Source organism: Setaria viridis, chromosome 5, assembly GCF_005286985.2.
Source record: "Setaria viridis chromosome 5, Setaria_viridis_v4.0, whole genome shotgun sequence".
NCBI classification, from domain to species: Eukaryota; Viridiplantae; Streptophyta; class Magnoliopsida; order Poales; family Poaceae; genus Setaria; species Setaria viridis.
The window spans coordinates 32,803,592-32,822,204 of record NC_048267.2 but is presented as its reverse complement, the minus strand read 5'-3'; the positions used below and the strand labels follow the sequence as shown (position 1 = coordinate 32,822,204).

At 46.7% G+C, this 18,613-nt stretch overlaps 1 protein-coding gene across 5 annotated transcripts; it reads right to left on the bottom strand.

Moving 5' to 3' along the window:
* Positions 1 to 176: 176 nt before the first annotated feature.
* On the bottom strand, positions 177 to 4,628 carry LOC117858819 (origin of replication complex subunit 4). Of its 5 annotated transcripts, none has more exons than XR_004641052.2 (16): positions 4,400 to 4,627; positions 4,225 to 4,315; positions 4,010 to 4,066; positions 3,528 to 3,575; positions 3,276 to 3,326; positions 3,148 to 3,191; positions 2,974 to 3,037; positions 2,691 to 2,777; positions 2,222 to 2,313; positions 2,049 to 2,130; positions 1,461 to 1,546; positions 1,261 to 1,370; positions 925 to 1,017; positions 783 to 847; positions 560 to 653; positions 177 to 434 (listed from the first exon to the last, which is right to left on the bottom strand). XR_004641052.2 is itself a non-coding variant. In XM_034741954.2 (16 exons), the coding sequence occupies exons 1-16, from the start codon at positions 4,516 to 4,518 to the stop codon at positions 393 to 395; spliced, it is 1,269 nt and encodes a 422-aa protein (XP_034597845.1). In that variant the 5' UTR covers positions 4,519 to 4,626; the 3' UTR covers positions 177 to 392. The 5 variants fall into 5 exon arrangements, 4 of the variants coding, with proteins under 4 accessions (XP_034597845.1, XP_034597844.1, XP_034597848.1 ...); XM_034741954.2 differs by having other exon boundaries at positions 560 to 703; positions 1,261 to 1,364; positions 4,400 to 4,626; XM_034741953.2 differs by having other exon boundaries at positions 560 to 703; positions 4,400 to 4,624.
* Between the last annotated feature and the right edge of the window lie 13,985 nt (positions 4,629 to 18,613).

Sequence of the window (18,613 nt, the reverse complement as noted above, 5' to 3'; positions counted from 1 at the left end):
TTAATGCCTGATCACATTCGACGGGCTTTGCCTGCCACACAATACAAATTATTTTTATCTAGAGGTTATAAACCGGTTTTCATTTCTCGAGAGAAATCAAATTCTATCCTTACACGATGGGATTTGGCCTCTGGGCCAACTGGAAATTCGACCTGTGTCTCGGCGTTGCAGTCCTCTTTGGACAGATACGCACAATGCTCAATGCATGCGCATTTTTCATTTAGAAAGTAGTACTGTAGAATCTCTGTTTACAATACAACGGGGATAACGGATCAACCTGACAACTCCATATGTATACCCCTCACAGTGAAATTAGCCCTACCGAAATAGAAAAACGTGCCACCGACTGTTACTCAGTGAAGTACAGCCTGATGTAAAGGGGTTCTACACTTCTACATGTATCTTTCACGATCAAACAACTTCTGGAGTAGAGCCTGCAAAAGCAAAATCACGAGCGCCATTAGCCGGATAGTATAACATGTTACATGTCGACAGCACCGGGCAAAGAACAACGGTGACAGGCAATAACAAAAGAAAACTGCTCAGTCAGGTGACTCACCGGGCAGGTAGTGTTCAGCTTGAGGGATTGAGCCAGCTCGCGGGAGGATATCAGGAGCTTGACAGGCCGGTATTCAAGCGCCTGATTCCTCCCTCTGTTGTCACCAAAACTAATCAGCTCACGATCCAAAAGATGCTCAAATGCCTGCAGCAAGCAAGCACACAAGTCTTGAACATCGAACCGGATAGAAATATCATTGACTGTCAAGAATGATTGCACTTACCCGAAAACAAACAGTGCTCGCGTACTTATCAGAAGTCTTGTAGGCGTCCTGTATGGATCTGTATTCTGGTAGATAACCAGTTCACCCATTGTCAGTTTTCTTTTCTATCCATGATCACAAGAGGGAGAGCACTAGCTTCTACCTTTCATTATGCTGGTGAAGTTGTATGAGCTTTGCTCCTTATCTTCTAATCTGTGCATGCACACTAGAATGTACAGTTCCAAAATCGAGAGATCTGCTTTCAAATTTTCATGGCATTAAAATGGCATCATTAGATTGCAACGAATTTTTCTAAACATGGAAGAACAAAAATGAAAGCAAGTTTGTGGGAAAACAAGTTTCTTGTGCTGTACAGAAGACAGGTGCAGAGAATAGGTGGACAGCCGAGGTAAAAATACATATCTTTTGCTTTTGGTGCACAAACCATTCAGAACAAACGCACTCTGAGAGTAACTAAGGGCTAGCCAACAAAATATACCTTGTAGGCTGTCCATCTTGGGTTGCCTCTGCAAGGAGGAAAGCGCCTTCAGGAAGCTTTCCATTGACAGAAATCCAGATTCCATGTCCATGTATGACACAGCTCTGAAACTAAAGAATTATTTTTCCATATTGAGCTAGGCACATAATTGATAATCATTGATATATGAAGAAAAGACCAATAACCTGCTGAAAACTTACAGAAATCTTAGAATATTGCTCGTTGTTGCGTCAGCATCCATGAGGGAGTTGAGAATTCCTTTGAATTTCTTATCACTGAAAATGTTCTGCAGTGTATAGGATAAAAGATTTATTGAGGAATCTGTTGCAGTTGCTAGTACCTAGTTTGTTTATTATTTTTGTATCCCCACAATGGAACAAAAAAATGCTATTGGGAACTGATTGAAATAATATCATCATAAAAAAGGACTATAGGGTTCAGCCCCTGGCCATATGATATGCCTTAATATCTGTGCAAATGGAGTGTCGAAGCGTGGTTGCTAGCTCCACTGTACAATGAGCTAGCCAACCAGACTGCAGCCCCGCTGCTGAAATGATATCACATACAATTCCATTCTGTTCAAGGAACAACTCAACCATGTTTTCTTTTCAGCAAGCTCATAAATCAAGCGAACATAAAGAGTTTTGTTTATTTAACAAGACCGTGTGCCATTACTAGCTGATTGTTCAACTAAAATAGCTGTGATGATATAAATTAAGGGAAAAGTAACAGTCAGATGCATATTTGTTAAGCAAAAACCATCATAGGACATGTTTTAGAAAGGATACAGTAAGTCTTGAGTTATAATCCGTGATATACTTTGCTGGTAAACCTGAATCTTTGGCCAGTATTAGCAAATGTTCCACTAACCTGCATTTCATCAGATCCAAAGGTGGCTTGAATTAAAGAACTTAGTGGAACATTTCTTGTTTCCATCTAAAAGGTCTGGGGAAGCACAAACCTTTGTGTATCTTCCAGTGAAGAAGGAACAAATAAAAGTTTCCTATGAGAGAATCGGGATCTAACCCTTTTCTCTAGGAGTTGATCAGCATCCTAAAAAAATTAATGCAATTGTTAAGAAAAGATATTAATTATTTAGAAAGATTATAATTAAACTTTTTTATGTATACTGCAAACCAAAGTGAATTGACGATTTGTTATGCACCATTCAGATTCCAAGTTGCCAGGCAACTTAATCATAGCTCAGGGATGCTACTGCACGATGACTACTTTATATGCTACTGCATGGTGACTACTGTATAATCAAGATTCAAGAGTGACATCTGACAAGAATTTGAGGGTGACACTAATCATATGGCACCCAAACACAAAACAAGAAATCAATTCACTAAACAGTATGTACAGTTGACAGGCTTGAATGTTATATTGCTGGTCAAATATAAGCAGCCATGATGAGGCTTAGTTCGTACCAAGCGGCAACTCACACCAATGACAACAGCTTGTGATGTGAGGGACTGCATTGCATCAAGTAAGCTGTAGAGCAACCGCTGTTTACCCTGTAAATAGAACATCATGAATGTAAGCCATCTTCTCATGTCAAAATTGTCCATAGAAATAGAAGAAAACATGTTATGCTGTTAGCCACATGCCCCATGAACAGATGTTTTATCTGAATTTAAGTAGCTGTCATAGTAAAGGAAAATGAGACAAACACGTTTAGTTGAAGCATAGGAGGCGGCTATTTATTTCAACCTGAGCAAAGAGGTCAAACTCTTCGAGAATAAACAGTATTGTCTTGTGAGCTAGTCCACACTCCCTGCAGAAGAAAATATATAACTGAACATATATGTATTTAAATTTGTGAACTAAGGACAATGGCTCAATATACAAGTATCCACTACGGCATTAATTTTTATAGAAACTCACCTCAACATGTCAATGATGAATTCAGTGTTGTCATCTGAAGAAGCCTAAAAGAAAAGGTGATCACAGCAGCCTATCTTAGACTAAATTTCATATAAAAAGATATCATAATAACTAGACAGCATATGTACCATTTTTGAAAATGATAGCTGATGCTCCAAACAGAGCTGCCTGGCAATTTCCTACAAAACAAAAGGCGGAAAATATATTGGCACAGGAGGGACTTCCGGGCTTACTCACAAAAGAAAAAGTGAATGGGTGAGTAAATCTGTTGAGGAAAAGGAGTTGGTATTTGGAAAGGCATGAGCAAGGTTGGAATAGTACGTGAAAGATGGAAATTAAACCATAATAAAATATTCAATAGAGTTTCCAAGAGTGCTAACCTTCGTAGCACAGTTGTCATCACTATGTAGCATCCCATTTAGCCTGATCTGAAAAAGGGCGGTGCAATTATCCACTTGAAGTGCAGGTAACAAAGTTCATACTTCTAATTATAACTAGGACACACTAACTGTTGTATTTTTGGTAAGACACTGCATTTGAGAGTGATGCTCAAAAACTGCATAGAGAGGAATTTCATGCTGAAAGGGCATTCTACCATCCGTAGTCTCTTCTGTCCCCAAGGTTCCTTAATCAAACTGTTCTTTGCAAGCAAGAAAACTTGTAATGTTGTCACTAGGACAGGAGGAAAAGTAATCATCATGTATATACAACAAGCTTTCTAGACCATTGAACACTATATTCATTTGTAACACTTGAAATTGCAACAGAAGTTTGTCTGAGAGGTTTAAACAGATCATAATTGTAATTTGCACATAATTCTTTGGGCAAGTGAATTTAGTAAAATACAGCATCGCGGCCATACCACAGAAATGGCATCAGGGTGCTCCTTCTTCAGATCCTCAAGAACCATGTCAACAACCTGCATGGAAATGGAATCTCAGGACCACAGAAAAATAAACCAACCGCATTGCACGGTTTACCTTCCACTGGGACATTTCATCGAACACCAGTACCGCAGTTCAGCGAAACAGAAAAGGGAGGAGAAGAACACGGAACCAGTAAAGTAAACACCCTCACCGCTGCTTTCCCGCACCCGCGGGGACCGAGGAGGAGGACGGAGTTGTTGCAGGCCTCGGAGACGGAGCTGGCGACGAGGTACTTGAGCTTGCTGCCCATCCCAAACCCAGCCGGATTAGTCAAGCTGTTTCCCGCGAGGCGGGGTGCGGCGGGTGGGGGGAACGATTTGGCTCACCTATAGTTGGTGTCCGGGGAGGACCTGAGGGCGGAGTGGACGAATCCCGGATCGCAGAGACGGCCCCGGAGCACCGCCTGTGCTTGGCTCGCCACGGACGCCGCCGCCGCCGCCACCATAACGGCTGGAGGCTGGAGCCTGGAGGAGTCGCGAGATTGGGGCGGAAGTGGAGTCAGGCAGGCAGCCAAGGACGCGCGGGAAAAACGACTCGGCGGCTCACTTTGGCGCCGGTGCTAGCGTGCAGCAAACAAGTGCAGCCCAGCTTTAGGCAGGCTGTTGCTCTACGGCGGGTCTGGGCCTTGGAATTTGGCAGTTGTGAGACTAGATGGGCCGGTCCAGAAAATTAGGCCTCAGAGAAGAGCCCGGGTACGATGGGCTGTGCTGAAACCATTATTTTTTCACCGGCTCTTTTCACTTGTAGTAGGCAGGAGGCTTCACTGGCTCCTACCCCAACAGTTTGTTCTGTACTTCTGTTGGAAATGGCTTCACCGCCTCCGTAAGTGTGAACATCATTTGTGCATAATACTCCGTCAATGCATAAGCATTCATTAAATTCATCAAATTGTTGTTTATTGTTGAAATTCAAACTTGTGAAGCAACTTAAATTTATACAATGCAATTGTGCCTCCTGTTATTTTATTTAAATACTAGGTGCAATGTGATGATTTTACAGTATTTTTACTTAATTTTTCAGCGACGTTTTCCCATTTTAAAAATTCATTAAGTTTCAATTTTAGTTGTTTTCTTTTGTCAATTGCGTGAATGCCTGATCAGTTCTGAAGGTGATTCTTGTGGCATTGTCTTCTTTGTAATTTTACCTTTCAAATCAGTATTTTTGGGAGATTTTTGGGTGCCTCTAGCTGGGCCGTTTGAAGTGGAGAAGTGGGACAGTTTGAAAATTGGCTGGGTCCATGCATCAGTCGCCCCTTCCTCCTTCCCGCACCAGCGCGCTCGCCCGTTGGGCAGCGCCGACGGTGCCTGCCTCGCTGCCATGGCTGGACTGGCCACCGTGGCTTCACTCACGCGAAATGGCTCCACTACCCTCGTCATTCCTCGCCTTTTTAAGCATCCAGACGGCCTCCCCCGAACCCTAATCCCCTCCTCCACCATTGCCGCTGTAACAACTCTACCTAAATTAAGTTTAACTATAAACCAGTGGTTAATCCCTAATTAAAGAGGTGAAATAACCTTTATAACCCTAAGAAGCTCTTTTTGGAGTTTGAAATAAAACTTGAAATTTTATATACAAACTTAAGTTTCTACCCAAATAAGAGTTGTAAAACTTTTTATTTCAAACAACTTTTGTTAAAGGCACTTTGACTAATTCGGAGTGGAAGGAAGTCAAAAACAGCAATAAAAACCGGTTTACTAAGGAACCCTAAAAACCTCTTAAGTCCTGGAATTCAAGTTTTCTCCCAACTTTGTAAGCTTTTATCTCACAAATTCCTATCTAAACCCAAGTCAGGCCCTTAATGAAAGTTGTAGTACCTAGAGTGTGTTCCAACTTTGTTACACTGATTTAGGTCCAAATCGGGCCAGAACCTGTTCAAAACCCCGGTCAAAGTGAGGTAGAACAGTCAACTCACCCCTGATGCCTTAAAAATCCTAAGTCTAGAAAACTGAGCAGCTTCCACCTCTTGGTGAGGGTGTTCCTCCAATTTTCTGAACTAAGCTCAAGCAATACTCTAAATAAAAGTTGAATTCCTCAGTTTGTAGAACAACTCTTTCAATAACACCTTGGTCTAATTCGACTCGGAAGCTGCCCAAAAATCGACTCAAACATCGCTAAGTCCCTGAAATCCTGCCTCTTCGGCCGATTTTGGCTAAGTCTGGAATTCCAGATTTTTAGCTAACTTTGGCATGATTTATCTTCAAATCCCTCCACAATCCAAACCAACACCTTAAAAAAAGTTTGAAATGCGTCCGGAGTTGAGCAAGTTTGTTTAAAAGACTTTTGGGAGTTGTGTTGAAAAATCTGGAGAAAGATCTCCCCAAAGCTGGTCGGGCTTGCTGCCCGAAGGGAGCCTCGACGCCCGCGCGCCAGAGCACGTTCGCTCGCGCGCCGCGCGCCGCGTGGCCGCCGGCCACCGGCAGCTCGTCGGCGCCCTATCACCGGCGCGACAGCGACAGGGCGAGGGCCACGGCGCCCAACCCGCGCCTGCGACAGGACAGGGCGAACGCCGGGCTAGCCAACCGCCGGCCGCGCGCGTGTCCGCTTCCTCCTGCCGCGGCTCTGCTCCGCCAACCGCACGCGCGCCCGTCCGCCGGAGAAGTTGCCACGCCAACGCCGTCCCGCGCCTCCGCCTGCTCGCCCAACCCCCACGGTAGCCCTCCGCCTCGCCCGCCCGACAGACCGGAAGCCCCAGTCGCGCGTCGCCCAAGGCCAATCGCTGCCGGAGACCACCCGGAGCTCCGCCTCCTCTGCCCAATGGCGTCGCTGGCCAATGGCCGCCTTGTCCACGCACCCGCCGCTCCCGGCCTTATCCCTCCCCCACCGGAGCCCCGCCTCGACCCCCCGCTCCACCCCGGCCCTATAAAAGGGGCCCCCTCACCGGCAACGCCACCCCTTTGCCACCGCCCGCACACGTGCCACCGCTTCCTCCTCTGCGCCACCGCTGAGCTTCTGTGGAGCTCACCCCTCCTTGCCACCCCGCACTCCGATGACTTCGCCGCCCGCTTCGTCACCTCCCTGCGCACATCTCCAAGTAGTCCGTCGCCTTCCCGACGCCGCCGGTGCGCCGGAACGCCGCCTGCACCGCCGCCAGCCGAGCTCCGCCACCGCCGCCGTGTTCCACTTCCCACCAGCCATCTCCGTCGCACCAACCCTGCCAAACCAAGCTTAGGTGAGCCCCCGCGCCCTCCCGGCTACTTGTCGTCCCAACATCGCCGGCGAACCGCCGGGAATTTTCCCGCCGCTGTCGCGCGCGCCCCGGGGGCCACATTGCATCGTCCCCTTTCTTTCCAGGGGTCTGGGTGCAAAACTCAGAGACCTTTGCATAGTTTAACCATAAACCTAGGGGCTAGCTTGCAAGTCTGCCATGGCTTTTCTTTTAATAATAGGCAGAAAAAGGCTTTAACTTTGGAAATGCCCAGTAAATCATAGAAAAATTACAAAAATACCAAACCACTTTTGTTGGAATCCTTGATCTGTCTAGTTTCTAAGAAAAATAAGTTTGCTCATGTTACTATGGTAAATAATATCCTATGCTTTTAATCATGGTTTAGGCCTTTTAAATCCTAATAAATAGAAGAAAAGTAGGAAAAATATGAAACCAACTCTGTGATGCTTGTTTATATGTGTAGAAACTTAGAAAAATGGTTAGGGCTCTGGACTAACACTTTAAGTCACTGTTTTAACTTTCAATTGGTAATCTAAGTATAAATCTTCCTTTTTGCATAAGAATTGTTCTAGAGCTCAGAAAAATGTGAAACTAGATGGGTTAATCTTGTTTTGCTGAGAAGTTTGCAGGAAAAATGTAAAGTGTTATGCAAATCAGAAAGAAAAGCACCTTCCTCATTAAGCGTGTGTAATTACCAAGGAAATAGAATAAATAGTTAATCTCCTCCAAAAATTTTGAAAAATTCACCAATGCTCCTGTAACCTACCCTTAACACACTGGTTAAGTTTCACCCCCTGTTGCACAGTAACTTTAAAGATAGAAAAAGTTAAGTTTATTTTACCTTAAATAAAGAAATGCATATAACTCCTTTTTAAGTCATCCGTTGGCCCTCAAACTTTTACAGTGATCTAGTAATGGCTTAAAAGAGGTGCTGTAATTCTAGCAATGCCTTTAACTACTGTTTGAATAGGATGTCATTTTCGGTTAATTAAGCAACCTAAGGGAATAAAAGGAAAACACGAACTCTAATAAGATAAATGAGTGGAAATTGAAAGAGGTATATAAAAACATTCAGAAATAAGTGATTCAGCTAATTGCACCCAAATCACCCAAATGCAACCCTTCACTCTCTTTATGCAACTCTAAATGCAAAAACACTATATATGTACACAATCGCCATTCAACGCGAACTCAAGTTTAAAGCGACCACTCCCATTGAAGTTAAAAGAAAGCAAACCTCGCCTTGTTATGGATGTTGTAACTCTTGTTTTCAGCCTTGCCTTGTGTCGTTGATTAAACGCGCGAGTCCAACTAAGTGTTTGCATGTGCATGTCGTATAGAAGCAAATCTCGCCGACAGAACTTACGAGCTCCACCCGGCACCGGAAGAAGACCCCGCTGCGGAACTTCACCCCTTCGAAGGCGAGCCCGAACTGGAGCAAGAACCCGAGGACCCACTAACTTTCCCTGAAGGCAAGCCCCGGAGCATAATTTCCTATCTTGAGTTCATGCAATATTATTGATTACTTGATTGCGCATTTACGTTTCTAGGAGTTGTAATGAAACCTTAGATGCATAAACTTAGTACCTTGTTTGGATACTAGCTGCTAAAGTCGCGTAGTTGCAATGCTTAATAGGTTCCGGTAAAAGTCGAGTGATTCCCTGTCACTCGCGAGTTATAGGAGTTGAATGTCTACTTATGTTGCAACTATAAGGACGACAGACGGGGTCGGGCTTATGTCCGATACTTGGTGGTTTGCCCCGTCTGTCTAAATGAAATTGGACTAAGGTCGAAACGTGTCGGCATTCGTGATCAAGTGTTCGAAAGTACTAATCTCATACCTAGTATGGGATGGGGAAGCCTAGTACCTAAGTGAACTGGGTCATGGCTTATACTCCTGTTGTTCTTAGAACTTTGTTCCCATGGTGCATCATGTGGGTGCAATGGCGGCTGCAGTACGACAGAGGCCGGGACTGTGGAGCATTGCATGCCAAAGGCAGTTTGGCCCTGACACGTGCCTAAGGGATTGATGGGGACGGCTGACAAATGAAGCGACCCTTTGTGGTGCGCGGATGTCGTGAGATTAGGTTCACCATGCATGGTTAATAAATTCGAATTGATTCATCTGCCTCTCACAGTTTGGGACTACTTGATCGCTATTCTGCACTGAGTAACGATGAAACATGATTACAAGATTAAGTTGATGCTTGTTAAGTAATTGTTTGGAAATCATGTCTGCTTAGTATACATGCTAATCTAGACTGGATAAAGAACGTAGAACATGAGCTAAACTATTGAAAATAAGGACCAACTTTAGACGCTTTTGGCAAAGAAAACCCCAGAGCCAGAAAGCCTTGCATGTCTAGGTCTTGGTCGTGTTTTTCCCTCGACGGGTCAGTCTTGCTGAGTACTAGTTGCTCAGCCTTGTTGTGGCTAATCTTTTTCAGGTGATGTCACTAGTTTGGTTGCTGGTACCACTTGGCCTACCCAGCTCCCTTCGGGCTGGACAGTCGAGTGGGATCCCTCCTCGGACGGCGAGGGAAGGGATTTTTGATGTCATGATCGGCTCCGTCGTGATGTCATGTATCGACGTTTAGCTTCCGCTGGTTTTATTTGACTTTTCGAACCCTGCAACTCGTTTGAACTTCAGAATTCTGATGTAATAATTTGTGAGACTAAGTTGTGATGGAATGTTGTAACCTCTATGCTACTCACCTTCGTGTGAGCGATGCTTCTCGATCCTGTTCATGTGGTTAATCGGATAAAATCCGACGGTCGACCAGGTTGACTTGCTTAGAGTGTATAATCGCGTGTTATGCGACTTCAATGCATTTTAGCCAAGTTAATTTGGGTGGTTCCGCCACAGCCGCCGCCACCTTCTCCCGAGTGCTACCGCCTCCATTGGAAATCCGCCACAGAGGGTAAGTCTCTGGCCAATTCCTTGCAACTGCGGCTTCCCCACGACGCTGCGAACCTATTCCGCTACTCACCCGCCGCTGCCGTCCCTTGTGCAGGCACCCTCGCCGGCGAGCCCCTCCGCCTCCGTCCGCTGCGTGGAACTCCCCACTGCGCCGCTTTCTCCCTGTCGTGGAGCTGCTGTTGGTGAGCCCCCGTGGCCTCAGGGTGCTACACCCTCACCTCCCTACTGCACCACACCGCGCCGTCCCCCGTTGCCGGCCAAGGCCATGGCCGGCCATACGCCGCCAGCCCCGTGCTCATGCCTGTGTGCGGGCGTGTGTTTGGGTCGAAGAAGAAAGAGAAAGATAGGGGGTACAGGAAAAAATCTAGGAACCCAAGTGCAAGACTCTAATAGATCTAAGGGCTTAGATGCAAAATGACCTTGATTTTCTTTTGTTTCCTAGAGTTAAATAGCTAAAAACTTTGAAAACTGCATAAAAATGTGTAGAAAAATGCTAAAAATACAAAACTTATTTTGTTGCGATCCTGTTGATATCTAGTTTATTTAAAAATTGAGTATGTGTATGCTACTATTGTAGGTATTGCTCTTTGATTTATTTTGTTCTCGATTTGTTAAATGCTTTATAAATCGTGTGATGCTCCAGATCTGCAACTTGTTTAAGTAGAACCTATGGTTTTAACATTGTAATAGATCTAGTTCTTGCTTGCTATCTTAATCTTGTTATTTGCATAATAAATAGTAGAAAAATGATAAAATGTTGAAACCACTTCTGTTAGCCTGTGTTTTCTATATAGAATCCAATAAAAATGATATTTATATTTTTATGGTTTATTTTACATACCTTTTATGATTTAATGTGTTTAATAACAGTTTATATTTTTTATTTTATATGTCGTTAATAAAAATAGATTTTAAGGTGAATCCAACTCTTATGATCATTTTTGTTGATCCTCTATCAGTATGATTTATTTCATAATTATTGCTCAACCAGTGATTTTAATCTTGCAAATCATGCTTGCTAGTGGATTAATCATTTAAGGTGGTCATTCCATTTAATCTTGATGATTGGTTACTGTTGTGGGTGTGATTGTTCTGTTGACAATTCATTCCTTACTGTTTCTATTATTTTTCCATGCATTTCATAAGCATTTGCACTCATAGCATCATCTCTAATGCATGCACGCATTTCATTCATTTTAGAGAGCGACTTGCCGGAGAACGTGACCATTGAGCCCGAAGCTGAGGTCAAAGTAGAGGTTGAGGTTGAATCCGAGAAAAACCAAGGCAAGCAGCTATGCATACTTATCCTGCTTTTCTAAATAAATTATTACTATGTATAGCTATGGGAAGCATGTGGGTTATCTATCTTATTGCAACATTAGAACCTATGTCCTTGTTATTATGGCCTCCCTTGCTTTGTTATCATATACCTTGTTGCTTGAGTAGTATGGGTAATGTTAAATTAATCTTGTTAATTGCTTAGCCATGCTTAGACATAGAATGGTCACTTTGGTAACGGAATCGTTATAGGTTAATCAACACTATGGTTCTCTAATGTTGTTGAATAAATGAGCATGATGGTTAATTGGATAGGAGCTTTGAGCGGTGAGTAGGGTCACGAGAATGGAGTCTCGGGGACATAGACCGCTTGAGTTGATTAAGGACCATCCGTTGTTGACGTTGGTTTGAGCACCTTTTTCGTACTACCACATGTTCCCGAATGGGATGAATAAGCCTAATACCTTACTTGACTCGCTCTATGAGGCACGGTCCTGGATGTGTGATCCTTGGACTGTGTAGAGGAGCCTAGGAGTGTCCCCGGTTGACCTAGGTCATCCTCCAAACAAGCTAGGCGTGTTTTACTCATAGTTCGGGACAGTTTGGAAAGGGTTGGCATGAGTACCTCCTTGCGCACCATTGATCGGGTGTGTGAGCCGCAAGGCTCTCGAGTCGTGTGGGTAAAGAGTACACCCTTCCAAGGATAAATCAATTCAAATTGACGCGCTCTCGGTTATGAGCAAACTCAAGTCCCATGAATCCATCGTCGAGTTATCGGTTACTTATGTGTATACTTGTTCACATGAATATGCTCTATGTTGCCATGTTGATGCAATTGTTTTCAACTAAAATTTGAAGTGGGTTTGGGCAAGATTAATAAAATTTGCTAGGTGTCCACACGGTGTTATTCACATGCTTATGGTCAAAAATTAAGGATAGGATGAGATAGGCTTTTGCAAATCTACTTAACCTTAAAGCCTTACTCCTTGTTCACCCTTATGCATGCTCCTTGTTATATAATTGTGTAAGACTTGCGAGTACCTTTTGTACTCACTCACTAAAGTTGCAGGTGAACCGGAGGCCGTGTTTGGTCACTTTTACCCCTCCAATCTGCGGGTGGGTGATGAGTGACTAGAACGGTCATTTGTTGATTCGATGGTGTTCTTGGGCAAACTACACCATCGTTTCTTTTGTGTTAATCTATCATATCCGCTGCATATATGTGCTCTTTTCATGAGTTAGATGTTGGAAAAACTTAAACCTTAATATTTAATCTCATGTTGTTGTTGTCATGAGTCAAGACTTGTATTTTGGAGCTCATTTAATTAAATTTCAGATTTGATCTATATATGTCATGAACTTGTAATCTTAATTGTTGAACTTGTATAATGTTTAAAATTGCTCTTTATGGTTCATGTGGTAATGTGCAAGTTGTACGGTGGATGTTGCTCGATCTTGGGCTTGTTGTGAAACACCTACTAGGACTACCGGATTTGTCTCTTGTTATGTTGAATTGCACCGAGTCTTATATCTCTAGGTGTGGGTTGTCACTTGATACATCGCAAGATGAGTAAGTGTTGGCTCATATCCTATTGGCATGACCGTCAATTCCTAATTAAATTGGGCGATTCTCACACAAGTACATCAACAATTTCTCTACAGGGAATCACAAACAACAATTTCACGTCCCTCTCGGTTGTCCATGCTGGAATTCCAAATAAAACACTAAGGGAACTCCAGGGCATCAACGCCAACGGTGCTTGTCCACACCTACACTACTAACTGTATCATCTCTGCGAGGAGCTTGGAGTGAGTGACACAAGGCTGAGGTGGAGCGGTTGGAGCGACAAGAGCGCGACATGACACACGAGGTTATCGTGCAAGCTGAGCTGATAGTGATGATGGCTTTGCATCTTTGCAGCAAATGAGAAACTGAAAGCCGAGCGGCAGCAGGGGTGTTGACACCGGATTTTGACCAATCCTATAAATTCGGAGTACAAGATAATTGGAGTCACGTACAGCAATAAGAAGCTAGCATGCGTGCACATGGGCACAGAGTCCAAATCGGCTTCATTGGATTGATCGGCAAGGAGAGGCAAGGATGATATAAAGGAAAGGCCAGCACGTATGGATAAAAATGATTAGAATATACAACATGGATTCTGGTGCACTTTGCATGCCATGCGTGGGAGGCTACCAGAATAATTATGCATGCGGCCGATCTGTGCATGTACGGGACGTTGTTTCATAGAATAAAATATTTTAGAGATAGAGTTTGGTTAGTTAGAGATAGAGTTTTTTATTAGAAAAGATTGTGTACGTGACTTGCCTTGTGCGTGGTTAGATGCCAATTATGTAACGTCCGCCCTATAAATATAAAGGGACGTGGCCATTGTGAAGAATAATCACACGATCAATATACAACACATTTATCTTTTATTTACCTTTTCGGCTTCATGCCATTGCATTAGGAGTAGGAGTAATGTAGCTTCTCGACGAGTTCCTTCTAGCAAGCTGGGCTGCATCGACCTCGATCTCCGGCGAGCTGCGAGTTCCGTCACCAGGTGTTCTAGGCTTTAACCACCGGGCGCATCGCTGTGGTTTCGTCTAGTTTCATCTACCAGTTATCGAGTATCTTGGATCTTTGACTTACGGCGCATCGCTTCTGTCTCGATCTACGGTATTCACCAGTTATCCCGCCTTGATTAAGCTTGCATCGGCTGATATTTATCTGTTCTATCGTCTTGCTGTTTACGACATATTAATTATTATTAATTCTGTCGGAATAGACGATAGATCTATTTTTAATAGCCTGTTGCATCTTGATCTTGGCCATCCTTCGAGTGTTGTTGGGAGTAAGTTCCGTTGTGATTGGATCATCGGCTAGCGGGGTTCAGATTAATGTCCTGCTAAATATTTCTAGACTGCAACTACCGGGCGCATCGCTGTGGTTTCACCTAGAGATATTGGTGGTAACGTTAGTTTAGATCTCATCGGCTTGTGGCTCTAGCTATGGCGGGGCAACAACTCAACAGCATCCTGTTTTCTATCGGCCGCCTGGCCGATGGCTATTGCAAAATATATTAAATCGGCTGGATGGCCGATGGATCACTCACGCTCATCAAGGATCATATCGGCCTGATCGGCCGGTTGCCTCGGACTTCACAACGACTATTTTCACCTTGTCAGTTGAATGGTCAAACTGACTGGCACGCCTGCGCACACCACGCGCGCCGATCTACAGAACCTGTACCGGAGTGAAGCAGATCTCCCAGGTCCTCATGTGGTGATGCAGGGTCCACCTCCGTCGGGGTTTTGGTGTCAACAAGGGGGCATGTCACAAGTCACACGCAGACGCAGCGGCAGCAGGCGGCGCAGACGGAAAGATTGATCATATGTGCTTGGATTTGACCGACTGTAAAGGGTTACATCGGTTGGTTCTAACCCTTCTTTTTTCTCTTTTTCTTTGCACCATCTGATGAGCATCATCATAGCCTCACAGGGCCTACGTGCTTGAGACATTCTGATTTGGTGTTGGTGCTACTAGCCGAGCTCCTGCGTCCATTGTGATCGGACTCAAATGAACATTGTCGATCGGTGGTTAGTTCAGAGTTCAGACCATTGTGTGTGTGGCGTGGTTTCCCATGAGAACGAGGTGAAGACGCCGTGGAATGGAACAACATGCGAGCACAGCACATGGTGTGCACGTTAGCAAAAGACCACAAGGAAGAAGGAAGAAAGGTCCTTCGCCCTCTCCCAGGCTCCCACAGTCCCACTCCAACAGCGCGCTTGCGGGCACTCGCTCTCGTTGGCGGGGGGCCAACGTGGCACGCGCCGCTCGTGTGTCGCGCCATGGCTCAGCAGCAACCTGCCCCGCCGTGTCGATGCGCCATTAGGCGGTCGAGCGTTTGAGTGCTCAATGATTGATGACTTCGTTGCTAGGATTAGCAGCAGTCGGGGTTAGCTCTGGTGCTTTTGTGCTATTAGAGCAACTCCAAGAGTTCCCTTTAATCACCCCTATTATCTTAATAAGGGAAAAACAGCAAAAAAGAAACCTCCAACAGCTCCCCAAAACCTACCGCAAAAATACCCAAACGCGAATCCAGGAGCATATTTGCGTGAGTCCCCTCCTCCCCCAATCGCCCCGAGTTTCCTTTTTCCCCGTGCACGATGCTATTCCCCCACACCTTACAGCCACGCATCGCGCCTTGAGTTTTGGTGCATCGTCCCGCACGAGTCTCGAGGCTAGCTGCAGCGACATGCAAGGCTGCAAAATCACTGCTGCCGTGAAGGGCTAACACGACGGGGCATCGTGCAGTGCCAACGCATGTGGGCAAGAGAGACGATCAGGGGTAGCCTCGCCCCTGCTATGGGCTTCCTAGATGCAGCATTGGCGCAGCTTGGGATGGACGCGTGCGTGCGTGTGTCCACGTCGGCCATCTCCCTCGCCATTCGCGCCACCTCGTACACGCCGGCGGCAACGACGACGAAGCTAACCCGAAGGCCTCGCAGTCGGTTGGATAGGCCCTGTGTCCCTTGCCATGGACAGTTGCCAAGAACACCACAACGCATGAGCTGTTCTGGAAGACTTGCACCGCTGCACGCGGCACTAGCGCAACTCAGGATGGACGCGTGCGTGTGGCAATGAAGACCGTGAGGGGGGAGAGGGCAGCTCAACTGGATGTGCCTACTCCTGATGACGTGGCCTATTTTGAAATATTGGGGATGCTAGTTTTTGGAGATCTGCTATGGGATGATAGTATTTTAGGGAACAAAAATTTTAGAAGAGACCCCAATACAAAGTTTTGGGGGAGAATTTTTTAGAGACTCTTGGATTTGCTATTATTAGGGATGGCAATCGGGTGGGTCTGGACCCGAGACTCATGGGTTTTAGACCCGATGGGGGCGGGAGTGGGGGCGGGTCCAAAATTCCCCCCATAGGTCTTAGGTTCTAGAAACCGAAATAGGGCGGGTGCGGGCCAGGTTAAGAATTCCCCCCGCGACATACATGGAGCCCCGAATCATAGTAAATTTGGCCCACAAAGCACAACTGCACATTCATAATATGGCCCATGAAGCAGCCATCCTCCTCCTGGGCCCCGACCTCCCACACCTCCCGTCCTTCCTGATTCACCCCGTCACCCACGCCGCCCCCCTTCTCCATCTCTCACCTACTCCCCTTTCTCCCCCATCTGCCTCCACCACATCCCCAATCCCCAGCACGCGGTGGCGTCCCCCCCTGCGCGGCTAGCCCTATCCTGACGGCGGCGGCGGCCGGTGAACCCCCATGTGGCCCCCCCGCCCGGCCATCGCTCCATCCCACGAGGCCACCACGGCGGCGGCCGATGAGCCCTATCCCTAGCGGGTTCGAGGGCGGGTGAAATTTTTAACCCGTTTGTTGTTTCGGGCCGGGGCGGGTTTGTGGCTCGGGTTTTGGGGGCGGGTCCGCGGAAGCTCCACCGGACACCGACCCACCCTGTTGCCATCCCTAGCTATTATGGCACGTACAGTCCACGCACGATGTCATCTTTATAGCTCCACGTAACCAAATTTGGCTGATGTGGACGATGATTAATGAGGAGAGAGAAGAAAGCCGTCATCTCGCCACATGATGGCGGGGGCTCATGCTCCAAAGAGCAATCGACGACTTGGCGTGCGTTGTGCGCGTCGTCTTCACTTGACGATGGCACCGCCTGATCTGCTATGGCTGTACTCTTGGTGGGAAAAATCACCGATGGTGGAGTAGCTTGCCCCTTGAGCGCGCGTCGGGCCGCCGGCCACCTACTCTGAGCTGCCGCACGGTAGGGTCGCCGGCCTCCTGCTCCGCGCCGCTGGCCATCACGTGGTGCGCACAAGCCAAGCCGCGCAACATGCTGCCCGCACCACACCACACTGCTACCGTACGCCTGCCGCTGGCTATTACGACTAGCCAGTTCAAGATTTAAGAAGGAGGAGAGTGTCGGACATACTCGCCAAACCCACGGGTAGGCCTTGGACGGCCCACTAAGGGACGTACTCGGACATGATCAGAACAAGGATAGGCGTATCCTTCTCGAACTAGTCTTGTATGTTTATGGAAAACTACTCGGGCCGGTACCGAGTAGAACTCTATAATAGTACCTGACTAGGACTCAGACTTGTAACCCTACCCTCCTAGGTATATACGGCCGGGCAGGGACCCCCCTCAAACACAATCCTCATGACCAGAACATACATCAATACAAACCAACACACAGGACGTAGGGTATTACGCGATCTAGCGGCCCGAACCTGTCTAAATCGTGTTCCTTGCGTCACCATTGATTCCTTGATTCTCGACGACCCTTACCGCATAAAAGACCACCTAGGGAACCTCTAGGTGGGTTGCCGGTCAAAAACACCGACAGCTGGCGCGCCAGGTAGGGGGACTCGTCGAGTTTCTCAGTGCGAACTCAATGGCGAAAGTCATCATCAGGCCCGTCTTCTTCATCGAAGCCGGCGCCACCTTCGTTTTTGGATCCTGGCTTTGCGTCGTCGAAGGCTCGGGATCGTTCCGGCGCCAGATCGTCGACACTCAGGAGAAGAAACCAGAAGATTTGACCAGAAAAAATCAAGATTTCAAAGTCAACAAGCTCGAGTTCGACTACGCGTCGGATTCGACTTCGCCTCGGACTACTCCAACATCTCGCTCAAGGGTCGGGCTCCGCCGACCCCAGGACTCAGGGTCTGGTGAGGCAGAGCCTCACTCGGGGTCGGGCGAGGTGGAGCTACCCTTCCAAAGGGTCGGGCTCCGCCGACCCCAGGCCTCGGGATCGGGCGAGGCAGAGTCTCGCTCAGGGGTCAGGCTCTCCCGACCCCAGGACTCGGGGTCGGGCGAGGCGGACTTCCACTCAGAGTCAGGCGAGGCGAACTACTCCTCCAAAAGGTCGGGCTCAGCCGACCCCTGGACTCAGGGTCGGATTCGCTTCGGATTCGGCGGCCCCAGTCAGCATCCAAATCAGTTTCGACTTCAAGGCGGTTCCCGCACGGACTTCGCAACACGACAAAAGTCTACCAAGGTTTTCTTGCTCGAACCCGAGTTGAACTCGGGTATGACGAGGACGTTGACTCTGATTCATCCTACTCACCAGAAATACCATTATCCGGCCCAGCCCAAGGGTTGGTAATAACTTCGACACCACAAGGCAGATTCGTCCA

Excerpts from the sequence above, each read along its gene's own strand:
- LOC117858819 (XM_034741953.2), bottom strand. The coding sequence starts at position 4,518 with ATGGTGGCGGCGGCGGCGGCGTCCGTGGCGAGCCAAGCACAGGCGGTG. Across the intron at positions 2,778-2,973 it reads AGTTTGACCTCTTTGCTCAG|GGTAAACAGCGGTTGCTCTA; the intron begins GTTGAAATAAAT and ends TTCTATTTACAG. Across the intron at positions 435-559 it reads AGCTGAACACTACCTGCCCG|GCTCTACTCCAGAAGTTGTT; the intron begins GTGAGTCACCTG and ends TTGCTTTTGCAG.